The sequence below is a fragment of the Chiloscyllium plagiosum genome, chromosome 4 (assembly GCF_004010195.1).
Source record: "Chiloscyllium plagiosum isolate BGI_BamShark_2017 chromosome 4, ASM401019v2, whole genome shotgun sequence".
Lineage (NCBI taxonomy): Eukaryota > Metazoa > Chordata > Chondrichthyes > Orectolobiformes > Hemiscylliidae > Chiloscyllium > Chiloscyllium plagiosum.
Genome location: NC_057713.1, coordinates 29,803,558 through 29,828,602, shown reverse-complemented (window position 1 = coordinate 29,828,602; position 25,045 = coordinate 29,803,558). Strand labels below are relative to the sequence as shown.

Genomic DNA, 25,045 nt, shown 5'->3' with positions numbered 1-25,045 from the left:
GAATGGGTGGGTTGGGTAAGGAGTGGTTCTGGAATTTCTGCTGAGGCTGAACTTGAGAAAGCTGCTGAAAGTATCAATTGTGGGAGTAGATTGGTGCTCCATCTGATTTGCAGTCTTCTCCAGATGGCACAGAGTAAAAGCTGAGAAGCCACAGGGTGTGGAATTAAAGGCAGGAGACTACTCACTGTGTGAACAACAATTGAAGTTGTTTAGTCAGATGGATCTGTATCCATATCAGATGACTCCACATTTAAACTAATTACCATGATATGGTTCAATCCCAGTATATTTTCCTATGAATCTTTGCTTCCTCACCATCTTTTATTTATCTGGAAATATTTAACAAGGCAGACCAGTGATTTCCCTTGTTGGTCTGCTAACAGCTGCCACCACTACGTTAGAGTAATTTGGAGGCGAACTTCTCTCTTAATTTCCCTTTCCAAGCTGCGAGAGAGATGGTACCTCCATTCGCTGCCTTCCTCTGCTGGGCTAACCCTGATGTGGAATGCTATGAATTAAGATAGCAATGATTCATGGGATCACACTTTACTCCAATTGTTCCAACTTGTTAAAACAAAAGCCACTGGAGGGAATTGTAACCTCCCACCAACCAGAGGCATAGGATTTTAGAGGAAAGGGCGCCCCCTGCTGCCAGTTAGACAGTTGGTTACATGACATGTTTTTTCTCGGTTCTTGCTCTTCAGAGGGTCAGTGCAGACTCAATGGGCCAAATGACCTCTTTCTACACTGTAGGAATTCTGTGCTTCTATGAGACACCTCAATGTAATGTTCAAATCAGTGCAGTGTGGTGTCTGTTTTAATTAACACTGACTGGTTGGATTTTCTGGAGTCAGAAGCTGGGCAGCAAAATAAAGATAGGAGGCAGCTTGAACAAGTGGGTAAAGTCTGCTGATTGTGAGCTGGGAGGAGCAGGAATATCTCTTGTAAGCAGTCATATATTTCTTTCACTAAACCCACCACCTTTCTCAGTACCTCCCTATCCTGATTGCTGGTACAACATTCACCAACTCCCAACCTTTCCTGGTTGCTGGGATCTTTACTCAACAGCCCTTGGTTACCTTCATGGACCACTGACATTCCCACTCAGCACTGACCAGCCTACCTGGCTGGCTCCCTGATAAGGTATGGAGTAAACAAATAGCAATGAGGTCCACCTTATATTTGCCAGATACCCATGGTCTTGGGCTTTGTGGGAAAGCCCGACTGCTATTGCATTCTCCCCCATCCCTCAGTGTAAATGTTAAGGGCCATTATTTGTACAAGTCATCGTGACCAAAGGTCGGAATGCTCTTCATCTTTTCCAGGTATCTCACTGGTGACCAGTTTTCCAGTGAATCATCATTGGAGGCCTATGCCAGATGCCTGAGGATGGGATGTCGCTGCATAGAATGTAAGCTTTCTCCTTTTCCCAGTTCTCTCAGTTTCTTCTCCCTCTAGCACTGACTCAATTGAGTTACAGTTCCTCCAAAGTATGGCTGCTTCTCCTGGGCAGTTACGCTTCCAATTCCAGAATCATTCTGGGTAAATGTGGGTTGTTACCCACATCAGAAGGTACAGCTGTATTCAGGTAGGGAATGGTTAGGCATAGAATTGCTGGCCCTTGGTTCCCTTGTCCTTCTCAGTGATCAAGATTGCGATTTTCTTAGCTAAAAAGTGATGTGCAAATCCAAATGTTGTTTCCACCCAATCAGTCAACATAGTACAGACAAACATTTGAACCTGGCCTTTGTGTCATTTCCTTATTTGTTTCAATAGTTGGTGTGAGTTTGCACAATATGTAAGGGGGGAACAAAGGAGCAGAAAGGAACGAGGATTGAAGTGGTGCTAATTCATATCCTTCATGTCAAGGTCCAACAGTTTGAATTAACTTTCAGGAGATTTAGATGATGTCAATGGTGTGGCTGTGTGATTTGTTTTGTCTTTGCTTTGTGAAAAGGAAGTATTTGTTCATGGCCTTGGGAACGAAACAAATCTTAGGTCAGTGATGTTTAGTAAAATTATGAATAGTCCAGCATTCCCCCAAATAAGAAAACTGTAGGAGAAAGGGGTAAAAGCTTAGCCATGTATATATTTATTGGTCCGTACTAACTTGTATCTAGAAATTGTTTATGGCATATCTCTGATTAGTGGGGCAATGTCTGGTCTACAGTTTCTTTTATTTGCTCATGGGCTGTCGATATCACTGGTAATATCAATGTTTATTGCCCTTGAGAAGATAGCGTTAATCCATCTCTTGAACCTTTGCAGTCCATGCAGTGAGAACTGAGTCATTAAATATGAGGTTGAGATAGACAGATTTTTAGTTAGTGAAGGAATCAAGAGCTATAGAAGAAAAGACTGGAAAGTGGAGTCGAAGGTTATCTGAAACACTGTGATCTCATTGAATGCCAGAGTTGGCTGGATGGGCTATAAAGTCTCATGGTCTTAAGGTCTACCTGCAGAACTGTGGAGAACGAATATCCAGGTTGTGGCCCAACGATGATGAAAGAATGGTAATATTGATCAAAGCATAGTGTCTGACTTGGAGAATTTGTAGGTGATGGTAGTTCCATGCCCTTGGTTCCCTTGTCTTTCTCAGTCATCGAGATTGCGATTTTCAGAGGTGTTGTTGAAGTAGCTTCATGGCAAGTGGTGAGACAACCAACCTAAGGGAAAATCCGAATAAATCCATGCTGTAATTGATTAATTATTTCTTTTTCGCAGTGGATTGCTGGGACGGCCCAGATGACCTGCCAATTATTTACCACGGGCACACTCTTACCTCCAAAATCAAATTCCTGGATGTGTTGTACACAATAAAGGAACATGCCTTCATCACCTCAGAGTAAGTAGCTCCAAAGATCTGGGCTGACAATTTATATAAATGTGAAACTAAATGATTCGGGTAATCATTAATTCTAAAGACCATTTTGTTTCTCTGAAACAAAACATCCTCAATCGCTCTGTCCTGGCCTCTGTCTTCAGCCTCTTCTGCTCTCTTTTCCCATCATTCATGTTGCAACTATTTCTAAGGCCTTCTTGGCCTCTGTGACATCCTCAGGCACTCCATCCTCAAACATATTCTCTATGTTCATCTCTCTGACACTGGCCTATTTCAATTCAATTTTTACAAACCCATCCAATCTTTTGTAATGATTTCTTTTCCTGCCTTCATATAGTTGCCCAGCTGATAAAAACTGGGAAGTGAACTCAAGGGTACTCAATGAGTAGCTGTGGAAGTGACCAGGGGCATATAAGACAATAGGGAGATGGGATGGGGATAATACAGGGCAGGGAGATGGGATGGGCATGAGAGAGGACAGGGACATGAGATGGGCATGAGAGAGGGCAGGGAGATGGGATGGGCATCAAAGAGGGCAGGGAGGTGAGATGGGGATTAGAGAAGACAGAGAGATGGGATGTGGATAAGAGAAGGCAGCAGATGTCACGGCTATATGAGAGGACAGAGACATGGCTTGAAAATATAGGAAACGTGGAGGTGAAATAGGGGTATGTGAGAGGAAATGAAAATGGCACATGGGTAACAAAGAGCAATGGGAGGCATGAGGGTGGTATGGGGGCTATGTGTGGGGGAGAGGGGTGAGTGAGAATAAAGTGCCTAGTAGCATTTTATATAAGTGAGTATAATCTCAGAGAACCAAGGCAGCCTTCTAATGAGCTGACCTTGACACTTTCTGATTTTGTGGTCACATCTGAACTACAGCTGGATGCAGCAGGCTGGACTTCACAGCCTGGCCCTTCCAAAACAACAAACAAGCATGTATACATCATTTGCATTGGAGATAGGTTGGCTGGGTTAGGGGATTTCCTGGCCTAACCTTCCCTCCTCCATGGTGAAAATCCAGCTCTAAATCTTGCTCCATATTCACTAACCTGCACTAATCCTTGCCTTCAAGTACAAATTGCTTCATATCTCTGCATCCTGCAACTTCTCAACTCTGCTTTTTTTTTCAATTCCTTCTGCCTATGGGGTATCCTTTATGAACTAGAATACAGTCTCCATATATCTGCATCAAATTGCCTCCATTATCTGTTTCAAAATCAACCTCTTTGCCTTGCTTTTGATCACCACTCGATGTCTCAGAGCCATTTTAGAATGTTTTATCTCAAAAGCTTTAAAATCCATTCTATTTTCACCATACTAATTAGAATTAGAATTTAAAATAGTTTTATTGTCAAATGAGCACTGTGAAAAGTCGCTGCCTAGAGAGCCATCTTAGGTACAAGGTCCCTAGATACAGCTTCTTCAGTTACTTCTTGGAAAAATAGAGAAGTAAAGAAGTCTAGCATTGCAGATTTTAGGAATAAGTTAAAAAACGGAGAATGGTCTTCCAACCCACTCCATATACCTAACCTCCAGCCTGCACTGGGCCTTGACTCTGGACCATGCCAGGCTTCACCAGACCATGAAATCACCCCGAGACTGGAAGTCTATGTTGAGGCCATACCAGGCCGAGAAGACGCCTCTTTGGGGTCTGAGCAGAGGCCAAGTGTATTAGTAATTAGTATTAGAAATTATACTAATATGTCATTTAAATGATTAAATTTATCTATGTTTTTCTCATTTCTTGAAAACACTGTCTATCTCAGGACAGTCGTTTCTAGATTTCGAAGGATTTTTAACTATTAACTGGCTGACTGCAGAAATATCTGGGCTGGTATATCAAGAAAAGAGTGATAGACTGAGGGTCTCTTTTCTCTTGAGGAGAGAAGGTCGAGGTATGACCTTTTAAATTATGAAAGGTTTTGATAGAGTGGATGCAGAGAAAATGTATTCCATTGCGGAGAATACCATAATCAAAGGCCAAAAATATAAGATATATTTGAAGAAAATCAATAGGAAATTCAGAAGACAAAAACTTTTCTCAAGGAAACTGACTACCATATCAATGGTCGAAATATTAGGTGATACTAGACAGGCTCAAGGAAGAACGGTACTTGATGATAAATTTAGATTAGCAAATACAGGAGAAGGCTTGAATGGGCTGACATGGATAGGTTGAGTTGAATGGTCTGTTTCTGTGGTTTTTTTTCTATGTAGCTGACCTGACTGTTCATTGTTCTAATCTTAACCTCAGCTGTGTAACTGCATCAGATCAAATTTGAAATACTTAAATGAGCCAGGGTCAAGGGCACAAAGAAGAGAGGCCTAATTTCCCCTTTTCTCTATTGCTAACAAACCCCCCTCCCCCACACCATACCTTCAGCACTGTCAGTGAAATAGGATCTGATAAACCTTTAAACAGTGCAATCACTGGTGACATCGTTTTATTACATCACTGCACAAGCGAAGGATAAACTAAATAAAAGAAAAATGCTTATATCATCATTCGCATATCTTCAGGCAAGTGCTTAAAGAATCCACCTTAAAGTTGTTATGGAAATAAATATGACAGTTAATTGGTGTTCAGTAAGCTCTTATAAATAGCAAATGAGATCAATAACTAGACCATCCTTATTTGGTGAGGGTTGCATTGGTTGAGGAATAAATGATTGCCAGGGCAGCAGCAGAACACTTTGTTCCTTTGGAACTATGACAAGTAAGTACTTACTCATTGCAAATATTTTGATGATCCAGTTCATATTAAAATGATTCTTTAAAATGCATTCTTTCACAGGATATGAGCATCACTGACAAGGCCAACATTTGTTGCCCATCACTAAATGCCTTTGAATTTAGTGACTTGATCAACTATTTCAGAGGATTGCTCAGATTTGACCATATTGCTATGTGATTGAAGTAAATAGTAGACCAGAGTGAGTAAGGATGGCAGATTTCCATCCCTGAACGATATCAATGAATGAGATGGTTTTTATGATGATTATTTTCACGGTCACCATCACTGAGGCTACATTTCAATTCCAGAGTTATGAATCGAATTTAAATTCTATCAAATCTTATGGTGGGATTTGAGCATTCACTTGGGTCTCTGGATTGCTTCGACAATGATGTTATCACTATTGCATTATCTCCTCATATGGGAACAGCAACAACACCCAATGTTACACAATGCATTACTGATTTCAAGTGTACCTTGCAGGTTTCCAATTATCCTTTCCATTGAAGACCATTGCAGTGTTGTCCAGCAACGAAACATGGCATCGCATTTCAAGAAGGTCTTTGGGGACATGTTGCTGACCAAACCCGTAGACATCAGTGCAGATGAACTCCCATCACCGAATCAACTGAAGAAAAAAATCCTGATAAAGGTAGGTGAGGTGGTAACTTACTGTGGCAGGAACATTGCCCATCCATTGAAGGTGTCTGCTATCTTCAATTCTAGAATGTTCAACTGACCTGCTGCTGATGCTGAAGCATTGTATGTAAACTTTAAATAGCTTTGCCAATCTTTTCATATGTATTGTTCTGCTGATGCTTATATTGAAATATGTAATCCTGCAGAGCAAAACATCCCATTCTTGAAGAGAGAAGAGAAAATAAATCATGTTTAGATGGAAATACCTCAACAGTTGGCCATTAAGGACATGTTATGCCTATATCTACTAGAGATTCAATGAAAGTTTTGTTCTTCACTGTTTCGTTGCTGTTTCTTTTTGATGCTGGCTCTCTAACAGCTCCATACATTTTCAACTGCTCCATTTCTGATAACATATTTCAACCAATGTGTATTTAATGCCCCTACAGACTGTGCACAAAGGCAAATACATCAGAAGTAGCAGTTACATGTCTACTACAAGCCAGCCAGTACGCTAAGTACAATTGCATTTCTCCAAATAGAAAGTGAAGACTGCAGGGGTTGAAAAGTTAGAGTTGAAAAATGTGGCAATAGAAAAGCACAGCAGGTCAGACAGCATCAGAGAAGCAGGAGAGATGACATTTCAGGCATAAGTCCTTTGTCAGGAATGTTGTCCTGATGAAGGGGAAATGCCTGAAACATTGACTTTTCTGCTCCTTTGATGCTGCCTAACCTGTTGTGCTTTTCTAGCGCCACCCTTTGCAACTCTTTCTTCAAATAGATCCCTATACCAAATTGTGTCCATGTGTCCCAATAAAGTTCAGTTTTATGTACCTCTGCAGATTCAGTAGGAGTTCTGTATTAGAGGCAAAAAATGTGACGCTGATGAAGGGTTTACGCCCGAAACGTCAACTCTCCTGCTCATCGGATGCTGCCTGACCCACTGTGCTTTTACAGCAACATATTTTTCGACTCTGATTTTCAGCATCTGCAGTCCTCACTTTCTCCCAGCAGTTCTGTATTAGTAGAATTTTCTGACCTCTAACCTAAGGGCTGCCAAGGCTATCTTAACACCTTAGTGCTACTGGCCAGAGATGTGGGATTTTCCAGTCCTAGTAACTCAAATACATAGGGAGGTGCATTCCCAGATTTCTTAAGTTAATTAAAATCTTTAAAAAATAAAATTATGATTCAATGAGGTCACTGAAGCACCGTGCTCTCTTCAGCTTGCCAATCTGCAATGCTGTCTCACAAAATTAATTCATGTTTATGTAATACTTGCTCTGTTGTTGGTTTAAAGCACAAGAAGTTGGTGGAAGGCAACCTGTATGAAGAGGTTTCATCGGCAAGCTACTCAGAAAATGACATAAGCAACTCTATTAAAAATGGAATCCTATACTTAGAGGATCCCATTGACCATGTAAGTACTGTTCCCTCCTAACCACCTTCATCAATACCACTACAAGTGTTGCTCAACTGTTCATCTTTCCAATTATACTGATAATTTTCAATTGAGAAAATTGGATTAACAACCAAAGCTACCATACAGTAATTGTCAATCAAGAAGTAGTGATTTGACAAACCCAAGCTTGGATTTAACAAGTTTAAAGATTGCAGTAAGTAGGAAAGCTTGAGGAAGGTAAGAGGTTGAACAATTTTGAAACCATTGTAAGTTATAAGGAGCAATAGAGTTAGGAGTTCTTTTGTATAATACAATGATTTGGATCTTGGAATAGAGTAAAGTATCAAAATTTGCTGATGATAAAAACTTGGATAGTGCCAAACAACGATGGTAATGTGAACTGCCTGCAGCAGGACATAGAGAGGTTAACAAGTAGCAGATGGAATTTAATACAATGTAATGTGAGATGATGCATTTCAATAGAAATGTTCGGGAGAGGTAATTTAGTTTGAATGGCATAATTCTAAACCTTGTGTCGGAACAGAGGAATCTGGAGTGCATGTGTACTCATTCTTTGAACATTGCAGGGCCTTGAGGATATTACAGACTGGGATCTTGGATATCCTAAGTGGACAAAGTTAAAAATCACACGACGCCAGGTTATAGTCCAACAGGTTTATTTGGAAGCACTAGCTTTCGGAGCGCTGCTTCTTCATCAGCTCTCTCTCATGAAGGAGCAGTGCTCTGAAAGCTAGTGCTTCTAAATAAACCTGTTGGTCTATAACCTGGTGTTGTGTGATTTTTAACTTTGTACACCCGAGTCCAACACCGACATCTCCAAATCCCAAGTGGAGGCATTGAGTAAAAATGTGCTGAAGTTATAGTGACTCTAAAAAAGCTCTGATGCCACAATTAGAAAATTGTATCCAGTTCGAATCCCAACATTTTAGAAAAGGAATGAAGGTCCTCAGGGGAGTGTAATTGAGATTCACCAAAATGTGAAGGTTTTAGCTAAATTGGAAAGTCTGAGTTTGTTCTTGTAGCAAAAGAGATTGAGGGAGGCTTGATAGAAGTAAATAAAATTATGAGGTACTATATAAGGTAGACAAGGAGAAACTCTTTCTATTAACTGTTTGTGTGAGGACTAGGAGCATATTTAAAATTTGGGGTGAGAGTTGGAAGAATGACTCATTTGGAGCTGAGCAAGAAAAAGACCAACATTGACCAAACAGATGAAACGGGCTAATGTCAAAAAATGAGAGGCTGTAGAAAGGCACACAACTTTTCATCTGAATCTGTCCTGATTCCCAAACAAGATCACATGATTGCATCCCTTTCTTGAGTTTCTGCTAACTTAATTTCATAGTTAACATGAGTGCAAGTGAGTTTGTTTTTGCAATTACTGGAGGAAAGCCATGCGTTTTTGTGTATGACCCTACTGTGGAGGATATAGCTTATACATACGTGGTGGAAGAAGAAGTCAAGTGGCCTTTTTCTTTAGTTTCATTGTTTTAAAATTTCACTTGGGTACAAACATCCTTTGAGCTTCTTCACGTTATCGTTTGAGGAGAGTTTACAGAAATGCTACAGACTTAATGTGGAAATGTGATGAGAAATGATGAAAGGCAGAAATTGCACAGAAGTAGAAGTTAATCAGTGCAGGGAGATAGGAAGAATCTAGGACATCAGCGTAAATCAGGGTAGGATGACAATGCAAAAACTATGTTAATAAAAGGTGTAGTTGAACAAATACTAGGGTTTGGATGCATGAGGTTATCACATGAACAGAAGCAGCTTAAAGAATGCATGGGAAATCTTGAGAAACTTGTATGCTAAATTCTCATGGGCATTTCCCCTTCACCAGGTTCCTACAATGATTCACTGAAAAGGAAATCTATCCCCCTACGCAGTTGGAATTCAATAAGCTTTAAGGTCTAAGGCACTTTATTTGAATGTTCTCATGTAAATAATGGAATTACACCAGTGGTTCTCCATTATGAGATGTGGATTGAGGCACTTGAAGACAGTATAGATCCAAAGTATAATAGTCAGGGAAAGTGAAAACAAAAGTGATTTTTTTTTTTGACAATGACTTACATTCAAACTTTGCAGAACTGGAGCCCACATTATTTTGTCCTCACAAGTAATAAGATCTATTACTCTGAAGAAACATCCAGGTACCAGAACAACGATGATGAAGAGGAAGAAGAACAAAAAGAGGTACATCAGCATTATTTTTACCCTTTTCCTTGCATTAACACATTCTTGGGTATAACTGTATTCCCCATAAGCAATAACTTTTGAGTTGGTATGTGATATTATGCAGTATTATGGTATAATGGTTAGGGTATTGGGTGGTGGCTTATGCAGCAGTTTTATAGACCATATATTCTGTTACTTTCCAAAGTTAAAATAGCATGAGATATAACCAGAGCACCATTCTCCATGACCAAGATAGTTTGTTTCATATTGGGCTTACTTACTAATACAATTGTTTGTACTTCTTGGCAGTAAATATGGGGAAAAAATATTTGGGGTGATATTCCAGAAGCATAAGAATCATTGCAGCTTCTATACTTTATGAAGGGGCCCTAATAAACAATAAGTAGTTATAAATATTATAGGTCCTAGTTTTTGTTCTCCTTTCTATGGGGAAGTGGAGCGGTCTGCTTGTATTTGAGATCAGTTGCACTATCTGCATTCGATCACTGTGGCACAGTGTTCCAAAGACTACACTCAAAAGCAAAAACTAATGGGATTTTGTGGTCCCCTATCAATAGTTGGTGAGTGCCAATGCTCTGCGTCATGCATCAAGTATCTTGTTATCAGGCCTGATGTTAGATGGTGACACTTTGCTGCAATTTGTGGTTATCAGCAGGAGTTCAACAACAACGATCTGCACTTCAGCGAAAAATGGTTCCACGGGAAACTTGGTGGAGGGCGAGATGGTCGTCAGATAGCCGAGAAGCTTCTCCATGAGTACTGCACTGAGACTGGCGGAAAGGATGGCACTTTCCTCGTGCGGGAAAGTGAAACATTTGTGGGTGATTACACTCTGTCTTTCTGGTAGGTAACATCTAGGTTTAGAGGTGGTACAGCATAATGATGATGTTATGGGACTAGTACTCCAGAAGGTCAGGCTGACTCCCTGAGGTCATGGATTCAAACCGACCACAGCAACTGATGCAATTTCAATTCAGTTAATAAATTTGAAATACAAAGCTAGTCTCTGTAATTATGGTATGAAATTGCCAGCAGTAATAATACCATGAAACTACCATTGATTTATCCTAAAAATCCAAATAGTTCACTAATGTCCATCCAAGGAAAGAAAGTATGGCATCTGACATATAACACCAGACTCACAACAATGCGGTTAACCCTCAACAACCCTCCAAAATGGCCTAGTAAGCCACTCAGTTCAAGGGCAATTAGATATGAGCAACAAATGCTGGTCTTCCCAGCGATGCCCATATCCCTTGATAGATAAAAGAGAAAAAGCCAGAATGAGAGGAAACAATGTGTTAATGAGTCTGCCTGTGACCTGTGCTCCTCATATGTTCTGAAGAGGTAGACGTGATATGATAATACTTAGTGCTCTGCATATTTCTTAAGTATTCCCTGACTCTTCCATGCACTACTCCTTCAGCTCCAATCACAATGCACAAGCTTGAGCAATGTGGGAGATGATGGTGGGATGGTGATTGTCAGAAGCAATAAGAATTGAGTTCAGATCTGCAAAGGAGCACTGGCACAAAAAAAATTTCCACTTCCCAAACTTGCATCATTACTTGTGCACTATGGCACCCTGCTCATTTTATTCTCCCTCTTGCCACATGTGGACGTGTTGGCCACTGCCGGTTCCTGGCACTGGTGTTATTTTTAAAGCCCAGCCATTCACCAAGTCCAATGCTGTGTGCCCACATTTGCACTGAACTTTTAAAACATTTGTCCCGGATATATCAGTCAGTAGATAATTGGCACTCCACTTTGCTGATGGGAACTGAGGACCCTGCTGAATGGGTGGGTCTGTATGGTGGCTGCCCATGGAGTATGCTCTGAGATTTTGGGATTGATGGAGGTCTGGAGGAACACACAGCATCATAGAGTTGCAAGAGACTGCTCTCCCTTCCATATCGGGAATTGTCGCTATCTAGTTTCTAACCAGTGGCTGCAAGAATAGGAAACTGCATATCAACAAGGTAAGTTGATGTAATAATAAGGAAGTTGATGGATGTAAGTAGTCCTCTTAGTGCTTGATTGCAAGAATCTCACCTTGTTAGGTTGGAAAATGGGGCTTTGTGCTCCTAATGTTATGAAAGTCTTCATTGTCCCTCTCACATGATCCTCCAAACTATCTCACCAGTGCTTATGCTAGGATGGCATGGTGGAATTCAGCAGGAGTCAGCGTTGGAATCACAACTATTCACATTATACATGAACAATTGGGACAAATAAACTGAGGGTGTTGTACTAAATTTGACACAAAGATAGGTGCAGAGCCCAATAGTGTTGAGGATATGGGGAGGCTATAGAAGGACTTGGACAGGCAAGAGGAGTGGGCAAAGAAGTGGTAGATGGAATACAGAGTGCGCAATGGTCGTAAGAATAGAGGTGTAGATTTCTAAATAGGGAAAGATTTCAGAAATCTGGAACACAAAGGGACTAGTTTGGATTCTCTGAAGGCTAGCATGCAGGTTGAGGCCTCAATCAGATCAGCCCTGATCCTATTGAATGGTGGAACAGGTTCAAGGGGCTGAATGGCCTCCTCCTGCTCCTAACTTATATGTTCATTAGGTGAAGGGGTATTATGTTAATCAAGGATGGCATTTATCCACTAGTTAGAGATAACCTGACTAGTTAGAGTCAGGAGATTAGATTAGATTAGATTCCCCTACAGTGTGGAAACAGGCTCTTTGGCCCAACAAGTCCACACCAACCGTCCGAAGAGCAACCCAGCCCGACACATTTCCCTCTGACTAATGCACCTAACACCATGGGCAATTCAGCATGGCCAATTCTCCTGACCTGCACATCTTTGGACTGTGGGAGGAAACTGGAGCACCTAGAGGAAACTCACGCTATGGGTTTCAGGATATAGAATCAGTTTGGCTGGAGATGAGGAATAGTGAGGAAAGAAGTCTGGACTGGGATGTTGGTCTATGGACTCCATACTAATAACCACAATGCAGGACAAAGTATACAAGAGGAAATAGCAGGGGCGTGTGGTAAAGGGACAGTAACCATACATGACTTCAATCTTATGTATAAGCTCGTAAAGTCAGACTGGCTAGATTAGCCTGGATGAAGAATTCCTAGAATGTTTTCAAGACAGTTTCTTAGAGAAGCAAGTTTTGGAATCAGTCAGAAATCTGGACCTAGGCAAGCTGATGGCCTTGTGGTATTATCTCTAGCCTATTGATCCACAGACCCAGGTATTGTTCTGGTGACCCAGGTTAAAATCCTGCCATAGCAGTTGGTGAAATTTGACTTTAACAAAAAAAAATAATTAAAATTTAAAATTAATGATGACCATGAAACTGCTGTTCTTTGTCAGGAAAACCTCATCTGATTCACTAATGTAGGGATGGAAGCTACTGTCCCTACCTGGTCTGGTCTATATGTGACTCCAGACCCACAGCAATGTGGTTGATTCTTAACTACCCTGTGGGCAACTTTGTATGTGCAATAAATGCTGGCCTGGCCAGTGATGGCCACATCCTGAATAAAATTTAACTTGTTATTGTGTAATGTGACAGGTTGAGTTAGTGACTACATAGTGTAGGCACCCCTAGATAGCAGGAATCAAATTTTGCATTCAGTCCATGTCCAGGAGCAGCAAGAATTCATGCTTGGGCTGATTATTAGCAAGCAATGTTTGCACTGCACAAGTGATAGGCAGTGGCCATCACCAGGACAGAATTGAACTGTCCTCTTTGACCTTCAATTGCATTACTCCTGTAATTTGTGGGGGTTATAATTGACCAGAATCCAAACTGGACAAGTCACTAAATATTAAATAAGAACAAAACAGCGACTAGGAATTTTACAACAAGTAACTCACTTCCTGACTCCCCAAAATCAATCCACCATCTATAAGAGACAATTCATGAGTGTGATGGAATAAACCCCACCTATCTGGATGGATCCAGGTTCTCAAATAGCTTGACGCCATCCAGGATAAAGCAGCCTATTTGACTGGTGTCCAATCCATCACAGTGGTAGCCACATACAAAATGCAACAACTCATCATGTCTCCTTTCTTCCAAACCCTTGAGTACCACACCTGGAAGGACAAGGGCAGTAAACACATAGGAACAAGACAACTTCCAAGGTCCCCTCCAAGCCAGAAACCATTCTGATTTAAAACTAAATCACCCATCAGTATACTGGGCCAAAATCATCCTAATGTCATTGCATATGTACCTACACCAGCAACAGTTCCAGAGTGTGGATCACCACTATCTTCTGACGGGCGATTAAGGATGGGCAATCAGGTTTAGCCGCTGCCACCCACATCGAATGAAAGAATGAAAAACAATATAAACGAGGACAGTTGTGATTCAACAGATCGATCCCAGGAATGGCCAAATCATGGCAGGAAACAAAGGGAATGATTCTGAACTGCACAAATTATGGCTTTGCCCATTTTTCCAAAGCAAAACCTAACTGTGCAACTACAAGTATGCTGAAAAGAGTGAGAAATTCCCCCTATCATATCTGTAACTTCCCTTAGTTAGCATGTTTAGAAAACATCTTCAGTTACATAATAATAGAAACAACGTGGTTATTTCCTTTCTTGTAATCTTGCAAAATTTACGTTGTTGTGGAATGAAATCCTCACAGTTTGGTGCTAATCTGACAGCTGGCAAGTGCAAATCTGTCAGGTCTATTCAATCAGTAGGGATCAGCAACTTTGGAAATCAGATAATGATTGACCATTTCATTATTTTACCTATTCAGTATTGGTTAAGCCTGAGAAGAGTGGAGTCTCGAGTAATGTGAGGTGTTCTGCAGGACAGGAGCTAAGTGATGTATATAATGAGATGAACTTTATTCGGCTCTACTACCGGGATGTAATTTTAGTCTGAGCCTAGATTGATGGAAAGAAATTATTCCTCTCTCTCTCTCTCTCTCTCTTTTTCTCTATCACTGTGTTAGATATAGGCTTGCAAAGTGAAATTGTGTTATTGTCAACTCGAGTTAAATTGATTAAAACCATCAACTCTTAATTGGAACACTCACTTAGATAATCTATGAATGAATTTACACTTAGAAGTAGAAATGTCCTTGGCTGACATTGGAAAGATCTCTGAGATTTACTCTGAGTCTATGAAATTTTAGATGATCTCCGAGTAATTGATGCTGACAACGGTAAGAAATAACCACAGCACTTTGTTTGCATTCAAGACAAATATGGATGAAACTCAACTCTCATTGATTAGTACAGTGGCGTCAGATTGGATGAGCTGAGTACTCAGATCCTTTTTTGATCATGTAAACAATTTAGATTTCAATGTAATGGTCATGATTAAGAAGTTTGCCGATTGTACAAAAATTGGTTGTATGGGTGGATAGTAAGGAGGAAAGCTGTAGACTGCAAAAAGATATAAGTGAGGCAGTAATATTGTGAATAAAATTCTAACCAAAGAAGTGTGAGATTATGTATTTGGAAGGACACACAAGATAAAATAATACATAAAATCATTAGATACTGAGAAGTATTATGATACATTTGGAATTTACAGTATTTGCACAGTGATCCTTGATGATGATAAGGTGAATCTGATCATTTGCTTTATCAGCCAAAACATAGGGGTAAGAGAGATAGGATTATGCCACAACGGAGACATAAACACGAGTTAGACCACAGGTAGAGTACTGCATCCAGTTCTCATAACTGCACTACAGAAATACAGCAGATTTCTAGTAGAAAAGATACAGAGAGGTTTTTGGGAAATATTGCAAGATATTCAGAATTTTAGCCATGAGAAAAGAATGGATAGAATTAGGTTAGTTTCCTGAGAATAGTGGTGGCCAAGGTAGATTTATTTGAGCTGAATAAAATTATGAAAAGCCTACATTGAATTGGTTGAAAGGACTGATTTTCCTCAGTAGTATGTCAATAACTAACAGATTCATGATAAACGGTGGTAGGAGATGTGGAATATGTTTTGTTCAACTATATGGAGGTGGGAGTCTGAATCCTACTGACTGAAAGGATGACTGAGCTGGAAGCTCTCATCACAATCAGAAATAGTTGGATATACACTTGAAGTTCTGTCATTACTGTGATAATCTGACTACTACAACATTTTGTTGAATGTTTTCTTTCATTTGATATCCATGCTTCTTTTCCCTAATTGACATCAGTCCTTTCAGTGGTTAATCAGTTTCCTTTCAAACTCATAAGCTCATTACTTTCTAAACCAGTGGGTTGTTTGTAGTCTCACTCTCCCTCACCCAAAGCTCTCAGTGGATTTGAAAGTTTATTTCCATGTAAAGCCGAATATTCGCTTCAGCACGTTCACCTTTTTCTTACTATGAAGCAAAAGACAAGGGAAATGAGGAAGACAGATCAAGGCTTCTGTAATATAAATGAAAAAAGATCATTGTAGTGATTGTAACAAGGTCAACTGGGTGAACCTCATAGAATATGAGTTTCTGATTGGAGTTGTTAATCTGGTCCAAACAGGGAGCCCTGGCTGATAGATAAGAATAGGTGTGTCAGATATCCTGTTCACTCTGAGAGCAGGACTCTCTATGTAAGTAAAGGGCGACTTGGTGACAGATACTAGTTGAGTTGTTTCAGCCATTTTAAAATAGCTTCCCATTTGAACCTGTGACAAGTGTTTTTTGGTCTCCATTTGGCCAGTCTCAATAATGGTGCGATTGAAATAAGGAGGACATATATTCAAACATATGAAGTAGGAGCCAAAGTAGGCTATTCAGCCCCTCAAGCCTGCTCTACCATTCAATAACATGGTAGTTGACCTGTTTGTATGTTGAATTCCATATTCACATCTGCTTTTGAAAACCTTAGATTCCCTTTCTTAACAACAATCTATTTAACTCTGTCTTGAAAATAATGAATCACTGCATTGCCTCTGCTTTATGATGCAGAGAGTTCCAAATTTACATAATTATATGAGAGTAAAAACCCTCCTCATATCTGTCCTAAAAGAACAGCACCCAACTTTAAAACAATAACCCTAGTTCTGGACTGATCCACACGAGGAAACATCCCTTCCACATCCATGTTGTCAAGACTATTAAAGACCTTCAAACAAGTTACTCTTCACTCTTCTAAACTCCAGTGAAAACAAACCCAGCTTGTTCACCCCATCGCCAATCACTCATTTTGTGCATCAATCTTCCTCTGAACTGCCTTCAGTACATTTGCTTAAATAAGGAGACTAAATCTTCACATGGTATTTAGGATGTGGTTTTGTTATCTTTGGACTGAATTACTGTATATCTGTCTTTTCTGATTTATTTCAAAGCAAGGCAAAGATTATTCTGGTTCTCAAAATCCAAACAGTTTGTCTAAATGATTTAAAACATCTCAGAACTTTACAGAAATTTCAATACACATGCAGTTCATAGTAAGAAGCAACATTTCTCTCAGGTTTCTCTGAGATTCAGAAGGCAGTCACTGAACTCACTAGCTCCACCCACAGAGTAAAACAATCAAGCACGGTCAGCCAGGCATACGCAAACATTTTTTTCCTTTTAAGTAGTGATCCGATTAGAATAATTGAATGTGATACAGTACGGGAGAGACCTTTCAGCCCATTGAGTCCATACCACCAAAAATATAGAAAATCTACATTAGTCTCACTTTCCAGCACAGGGTCCATAGCCTTGAATGCTATGATACGTCAAGGCTCATCTAAGTACTTTTTAAAGAGGTTGTAAATTGGCAATTAAATAATTAAAAAATCAAGCATAAATACATCATGTCATTTTTTAATATTCTTGCCTGATTCCTCGATGTACGAAATTAATTTGACAGATGTGAGTTTCTGATGTTTACTGTTACAAATATGTTGTGATTCTCTGTGATCAGCTTGATGAGGTGGACGATCAATATCACAGAAATTAAAGGAAAACGTAACCTCATAATCACTGTCCTCAGAATATCTCCATTTATTTGCTGTCAAATAGATTGTATTTCATTTGGTGTTAGGTTCAGAAAAGACTTACAAGGATGTTATCAGGTTTGGAGGTTTGAGCTATAGGGAGAGGCTGAATAGGCTGGAGAATTAGAAGCTGAGGAGTGACCTTATAGAGGTTTATAAAATCTTGAGAGACATGGATAGGGTAAATAGACAAGGTCTTTTCCCTGGGATGGGGGAGTCCAGAACTAGAGGACCTAAGTTTAAGGTAAGTGGGGAAAGATTTAAAAGGGAACTAATGGGCAACTTTTTCATGCAGAGGGTGGTGCGTGTATGGAATGAGCTGACAGAGGAAGTGGTGGAGACTGGTACAATTGCAACATTTAAAAGACATCTGGATAGGTAAATAAATAGGAAGGGTTTAGAAGAATATGGGCCAAGTGCTGGCAAATGGGACTAGATTAGGTTAGGATATCTGGTCAGCATGGATGAGTTGGATGGAAGGATTTATTTCCGTGCTGTACATCTCTATGACTCTGTAGACTCTAGCAGAGAAATTTTGGGTTTCTTCAACTTCTTGATCTGCTTCGGTAATGGTACAAGCTTGGAGGTACAATTTGACCATTTAGAGCGATAGAGTTATACAGCATGGAAACAGACCCTTTGGTCTAACTCATCCATGCTGACTAAGTTTCCAAAACTAAACCATTTCCATTTGTCTGCATTTGGCCCAGATCCCTCTAAACCTTTCATATTCAAGTCTAAATGCTATGTGTAGGATGCTGTTATGAGGGGCGGTGTGGACTTGATTGGCCAAATGGCCTGCTCCCACACTGTAGGGATTCTATGAGGTATGTTTTAAATCTTTCTCCTCTCACCTTAAAATTAAGTCCTCTAATTTTGAACTCCCCAAGATCACCCCTCAACATTCTACACTTTAGTGAAAAAAACCCAGCCTATCCAGCCTCTCCTTATAATTCAAATCCTCCAGTCCTGTTAGCATCATTCTAAGTCTTTTCTGCACCCTCTCCAATTGAATAATATCCTTCCTATAGCAGGTGACAAGAACTGTACATGGTAGTCCAACATGGCCTCACCAACATCCTGTTCAAACTGCAAGATGATATCCCAACTCCTTTATTCATGGTCTGAGCAATGAAGATATGCATGCCAAATAACCTTTGTCTTCAAATTTCCATCAAGACTCTCTTCTGACTAAAGCTTATTACATTCTGTTTTTTTTTCATTTGTTCTTGAAATGTGGGTGTCTCTGATCAGGCCAGTATTTATTGCCTATCCCAAATTGCCCAAGGAGCAGTTAAGTGTCACATGCAGGCAGATAGGTAAGGTTGGCAGATTTTCTTCCTTCGATTAGATTTAGATTAGATTTCCTACAGTGTGGAAACAGGCCATCTGGCCCAACAAATCCACACCGACTCTCCAAAAAGTAATCCACTCAGACCCAATTCCCTCTGACTAATGCACCTAACACTCTGGGCAATTTAGCATGGCAAATCCTCCTAAACTGCACATCATTTGGATTGTGGGAGGAAACCAGAGCATCCGGAGGAAACCCACGCAGACACGGGGAGAATGTGCAAACTCCACACAGACAGTCGCCTGAGGCTGGAATCGTGCCCAGGTCCCTGGCACTGTGAGGGCCACCAGGTCACCCTGAACACTAGTAAATCAGATAGGATTTACAACAATCACTACACTGTCACTATTAGGCTAGATTTAATTCCAAATTTTTAAATACAAATTTCACCTAATGGGATTTGAACCATGATGCCTGGAACCATTGCCACTGCACCCACACCTCCCCATCCTAACATACATGTTTAATCTGCCATTCCTGCTGAAAGTTTTGTCACTGTCAGGACATTGTAGGATTCCTAATTGTCAGGAAATGATTTTTTCCATTTGTCAAAGCAATTAAGTCTACTTCGACCTTCATAAAATGATTCTACTTGGAGCATGAGTTGCACTTTTGTTGGGATTTGGTGAACATTTTTACAGCTTAGGCAGTGTTTTGAGGGTTTCTGAATACAATGGATCATGCATTGGGGGGATTGCAGAGATCTCTTGGTCCATAACTCTTGCTGTTAAGTTGGTGGGTGACTGTGTCTGGTCCATTCTTTCCTGACCTCTTGGAATCTATCATGCCAAATTCAACCTGAGCTGCCAATACTATGGCCTTTGTTTAAGGTTAAATCATTGTGCTTTATAAGGAGATTTTCCTCAATTCATGAGATGGAAGTGTTTTCAATTACAGGCCATTCTGCTATAACTCATGTTTCGTTAATGCCCACTTGCTGTAACACAATTGACGAATTGGAGACACTGTTTCTCAAGCGCAAACTTTTAACTCATGTATTGGTTTTAACATGATTTCACCCCCATTAGTTTAAACGTTGCTGCTATTACACAATTTTATTATAACATGGGATTGCACGAGAATGGAGCTACTGCATTATAGCAGAACCAACTGTAATTGAACATCAATCATTTAATTGGCTACTGTGTTACATTTACATGTCGAAGCAAAATGCTTTGGTATTGTGAATGGACTCACAATTTCAGTGGTAGCTCTTCAATTATCATACTTTTTTTGGACTGGAATGTTTTCTAAGATCAATTACCACATTTGAAACGTTGATGTCTATTCCATGAGCTGCTTGAATATTCCTTGGCCTTCCACTTCAATCCAATCAATTTCTTAAGGACTACTGCTACAATCTAACTGTCCATCCCCATAGAAAGCAAGTAGATCTAAGTCCATCACACCTAGGACATGAGAGGGCCTTCCGGTGAACAAAGTAAAGATGCTGGACCCAATAGATTTAAATTGTTGTCCAATACCTTGTTGTCTAACGTCATGTTTGAATTGGGTTACTGTATATCTTTCTGTTACTTATTTCATTTATTTCAGAGAGTAGTGATTGGAATGAGGTACAAGTGGATCTCATTGACTATGAGATCCTTGATTGGGGTTGTTAACTTGAGTCAATGAGGGAGCCCTGGCTGACAGAATTAAACAGGGGATTCAGACAGTCTTCTCGCTTCAGGGACTGACTCCAAGCTGGCTGGTCACAGCCAGTGTATTGTACACAAGTAAATATAGAGTGACTCAATGAAGAGATTCACAGAGTAATGAAGTTATTCACAGGGTAATGCTAGTTCTAAATTAATTGAATTGAATTGAATTTATTGTCACCTGTACCGAGGCACAGTGAAAAGCTTTGTCTTGAGAGCAATTCAGGCAAATCACAGAGTTAAGTAGCACCGATAAGTAAATAATAGTTAACAGTGGCAAAAACAAAAAACACAGGTACGAGCGAATGTTAAGAGTTTGAGAGTCCATTCAGTATTCAACAACACTAGGGTAGAAACTGTTACAAAACTGGCTGGTGCGTGTGTTCAGGCTTTTGTACCTTCTCCCCAATAGTAGAGGTTGTAGAAAAACATTGCCAGGGTGGGATGGATCTTTGAGAATGCTGGTGGCCTTTCCTTGACAGTTGGATTCTATAGATGGGAGGTTGGCCTTTGTGATTGTCTGGGCCGGGTTCACCACTCTCTGTAAATGTCTCCAGTCATGAATGGTACAGTTGCCATACCAGGCAGTGATACATCCAGGCAGAATGCTCTTGATGGCGCACCTATAAACGTTGGCAAGGGTATTCGTCATCATGCCAAATTTCCTCAGCTGCTTGAGGAAGAAGAGACGTTGCTGGGCCTTTGTAACCAGTCCGTCCACATGAAGAGTCCAAGAAAGCTTGTTGTGGATGACCACTCCCAGGAGCTTGACACTCTCCACTCATTCCACCTCTGTGCTGTTAATGTGTAGTGGGGCATGAATAACATCCCGCCAAAGTCAATAATGAGTTCCTTGTTTCTGCCACCACTGAGAACTAGGCTGTTTTCAGTGCACCATTTTTTCAGGTCTTCCACCTTCTGTCTGTACTCTGTTTCATTGCCATCTGAGATTCGACCGACTACGGTGGTGTCATCAGCGAACTTGTAAATTGCATTAGTCTAATATTTGGCAACGCAGTCATTGGTATACAGTGAGTACAGTAGGGGGCTGAGTATGCACCCCTGGGGGGCTCCAGTGTTGAGTGTTAATGAGGATGAAATATTGTCCCCAGTCTTCCATGATTGTGGCCTGTGGCTCATGAAACTGAGGATCCAGTTGCAGAGAGTAGGGCTTAGTCCGAGATCATTAAGTTTAGTAATCAGTCTCGAGGGGATAATACTGTTGAAGGCTGAACTGTAGTCAATGAGTAAGATTCTTACGTGGCTGTTCTTGGTGTCAAGATGTTCTAGGGAGGAGTGAAGGGCAAGTGATATGGCATCTGACGTGGATCTGTTGGTCCGATTGGCAAATTGGAGTGGGTCAAGAGTAGTGGGGAGTTGATTAATACCATGACCAGCCTTTCAAAGCACTTCATGACCCATCGAAGTTAGGGCCACTGGGCGGTAGGCATTGGGACATGCTGCATGAGCCTTCTTAGGCACAGGGATGATGTTAGCCCTCTTGAAACAGGCAGGGATAGTGGCCTGCTGCAGGGAAAGGTTGAAGATGTCCGAGAAGACCTCTGCCAGTTGATGTGCGCATGCTGAGTGCACGGCCTGGTACTCCATCTAGTCCCATCGCTTTCCTTGGATTCACATGAACGAAAACTGATCTAACCTCTGATGCAGTGATTGTTGGGATAAGTTTGTCAGGACTTGTCGGAATAGGTGTTACCTCTCCGCCGAGATTCTGTTCAAAGCGAGCATTGAAGGTGTTGAGACGATCTGGGAGAAATATGTCATCGTCTCCCATCTTGCACTGTCTCTTTTTAGAACCTGTGATGTCATTCAGTCCTTGCCATAGTAGCCGGGTGTTTGTCTCGGTCTGTAATTTAGATCGGTATTGGCCCTTGGCTGCCTTCATGGCTCTGCGAAGGTCACACTTGGATTCCTTATATTTGAGTGAGTCTCCTGGTCTGATCTGATGGTTTTTAGCAGGTTCTGTATGTCCTGATTCATAAGATAAATTTACGATAAAATTTACGAATCTTTAAACATCGTAAACCTTTACAGAACTTTTAATATACTATAATCAAAGTTCTCTGACTAAAATTTTCTGTCTAAGAATGAGGAGCCAGTCATTTGACTCATGAGTCCACACACAGGATAAAGCAATCAATCACTGTACAAGGACAAGCTTAATCAAACAGTATAAGGATTTTTAAAATAGAAATTGCTGGTAAAGCTCAGCAGGTCTGGCAGCATCTGTGGAGAGAAATCAGAGTTAACATTTCAGGTTGAGTGACTGTTCTTCAGAAGGGTCTGAGCAAGGGTCAGTGGACCTGAAACAATAACTCTAATTTCTCTCCACAGATGCTGCCAGACCTGCTGAGCTTTACCAGCAATTTCTATGTTTGTCTCTGATTTACAGCATCTGCAGTTGTTTTGGTTTTGATTTACAATAACGAGTTTACAGTAAGTGAAATCTTGGAGGAAAACCTTCATTGCATTAGATTAGATTCCCTCCAGTGTGGAAACAGGCCCTTCAGCCCAACCAGTTCACAATGATCCACCGAAGAGTAACCCACCCAGACCAATTTCCCTCTGACTAATGCACTTAACACTATGGGCAATTTAACATGGCCAATTCACCTGGCCTTCATTTCTTTGGACTTTGGGAGGAAACCGGAGCACTCGGAGGAAACCCACGCAGACATGGGGAGAATGTGCAAACTCCACACAGACAGTTGCCCGAGGCTGAATTTGAACCCGGGTCTCTGGTGCTGTGAGGCAGCAGTGCTAACCACTGAGCCACCATGCCACCCCATTGTGCATTTTGGAGATGAACCTTGGGTTAGGGATGATATCCTTGACGACAAAAGATTTATAAAGACAAGGTCCAGGGAACTTGCTTTCTTTATATCAATTTTACTTGTTCTTCACATCAATTTTACTTGTTCTTCACAATCAGTTGATTTTGGTCTGATTTAGAAACTCCCCTTTTCACAGGAGATCGGGGAGAGTTCAACATTGCCGCATCCATTCACGCCAAGAAGCTGGCACCACCAAGTTCTACCTGACTGATAACCTGGTCTTTGACAGCCTCTATACCTTGATCAGCCATTACCGGGAGGTTCCACTGCGTTGTAACGAATTTGAGATGAGACTGACTGACCCAGTACCACAACCAAATGCTCATGAAAGTAAAGAGTGAGTGTTACCTCAAATGCATTCACCTCAGCTTTTTAAATTAAGAAACCAAAGACTGTTGATGCTTTCTTTGGTCTGCTATGCATGTTGTCACAGGAACCTCACAAAGTATTTCTTTGGGCAAACGTGTTGCTTCTTTTTGTGTATTTTGTTGATTTGCGAATCAGTTTAAGGTAGCAGCATGCAACAAGAGCAAGAGAAAATGTGAATTAAATCAAGAAATGCTTTGGTGATAGCAACTTTTGGAATATGATTACAAGGCTCTGTTTTCCTTCAGGTGGTACCATGCCAACCTGACACGGCTACAGGCTGAGCACATGCTCATGAGAGTACCACGGGATGGAGCCTTCTTAGTGCGCAAAAGAAATGAATTCAACTCATATGCCATATCCTTTCGGTGAGTGATCGCAAATGTTATGACTGAATTACACATCTCCCATCCACCGCCTCCAAACACATAGTCCTCCAAACACACCGCCTCCAAACACATAGTACCGCCCGTTTCTATCTCCTGCCCAAAATCCACAAACCTGACTGCCCCGGCCGACCCATAGTCTCAGCCTGCTCCTGCCCCACCGACTCATTTCTGCGTACCTTGACACGGTCCTGTCCCCCTTAGTCCAAGAACTCCCCACCTATGTTCGGGACACCACCCACGCCCTCCACCTGCTCCGTGATTTTCGCTTCCCCTGCCCCCAACACCTTATCTTCACCATAGACATCCAGTCCCTATACACCTCCATCCCCCATCACGAAGGCCTCAAAGCCCTCCGCTTCTTCCTTTCCGGCCGAACCAACCAGTACCCTTCCACGGACACCCTCCTTCGACTGACTGAACTGGTCCTCACTCTGAACAACTTCTCTTTCCAATCCTCCCACTTCCTCCAAGCCAAAGGAGTAGCCAAGGGCACCTGCATGGACCCCAGCTATACCTGCCTCTTCGTTGGATATGTGGAACAGTCCATCTTCCACAGCTACACTGGCACCACCCACCACCTTTTCCTCCGCTACATCGATAACTGTATCGGCGCTACCTCGTGCTCCCACGAGGAGGTTGAACAGTTCATCCACTTTACTAACAC

General features: G+C 41.1%; 1 protein-coding gene across 2 annotated transcripts in view; it reads left to right on the top strand.

The window, feature by feature from the left end:
- Nucleotides 1-25,045, top strand: part of LOC122548917 (1-phosphatidylinositol 4,5-bisphosphate phosphodiesterase gamma-1-like) — a 206,325-nt gene that overhangs the window by 133,428 nt on the left and 47,852 nt on the right. Inside the window, exons 11-18 of one of the 2 annotated variants that reach the window (XM_043687892.1) lie at nucleotides 1,326-1,411; nucleotides 2,725-2,845; nucleotides 6,063-6,231; nucleotides 7,519-7,638; nucleotides 9,733-9,840; nucleotides 10,499-10,686; nucleotides 23,763-23,963; nucleotides 24,241-24,360. In XM_043687892.1, the coding sequence (XP_043543827.1) occupies nucleotides 1,326-1,411; nucleotides 2,725-2,845; nucleotides 6,063-6,231; nucleotides 7,519-7,638; nucleotides 9,733-9,840; nucleotides 10,499-10,686; nucleotides 23,763-23,963; nucleotides 24,241-24,360 (1,113 nt within the window). Of the gene's footprint in view, nucleotides 1-1,325; nucleotides 1,412-2,724; nucleotides 2,846-6,062; nucleotides 6,232-7,518; nucleotides 7,639-9,732; nucleotides 9,841-10,495; nucleotides 10,687-23,762; nucleotides 23,964-24,240; nucleotides 24,361-25,045 lie in introns of both variants that reach the window. The other variant, XM_043687891.1, reaches the window with a different exon arrangement.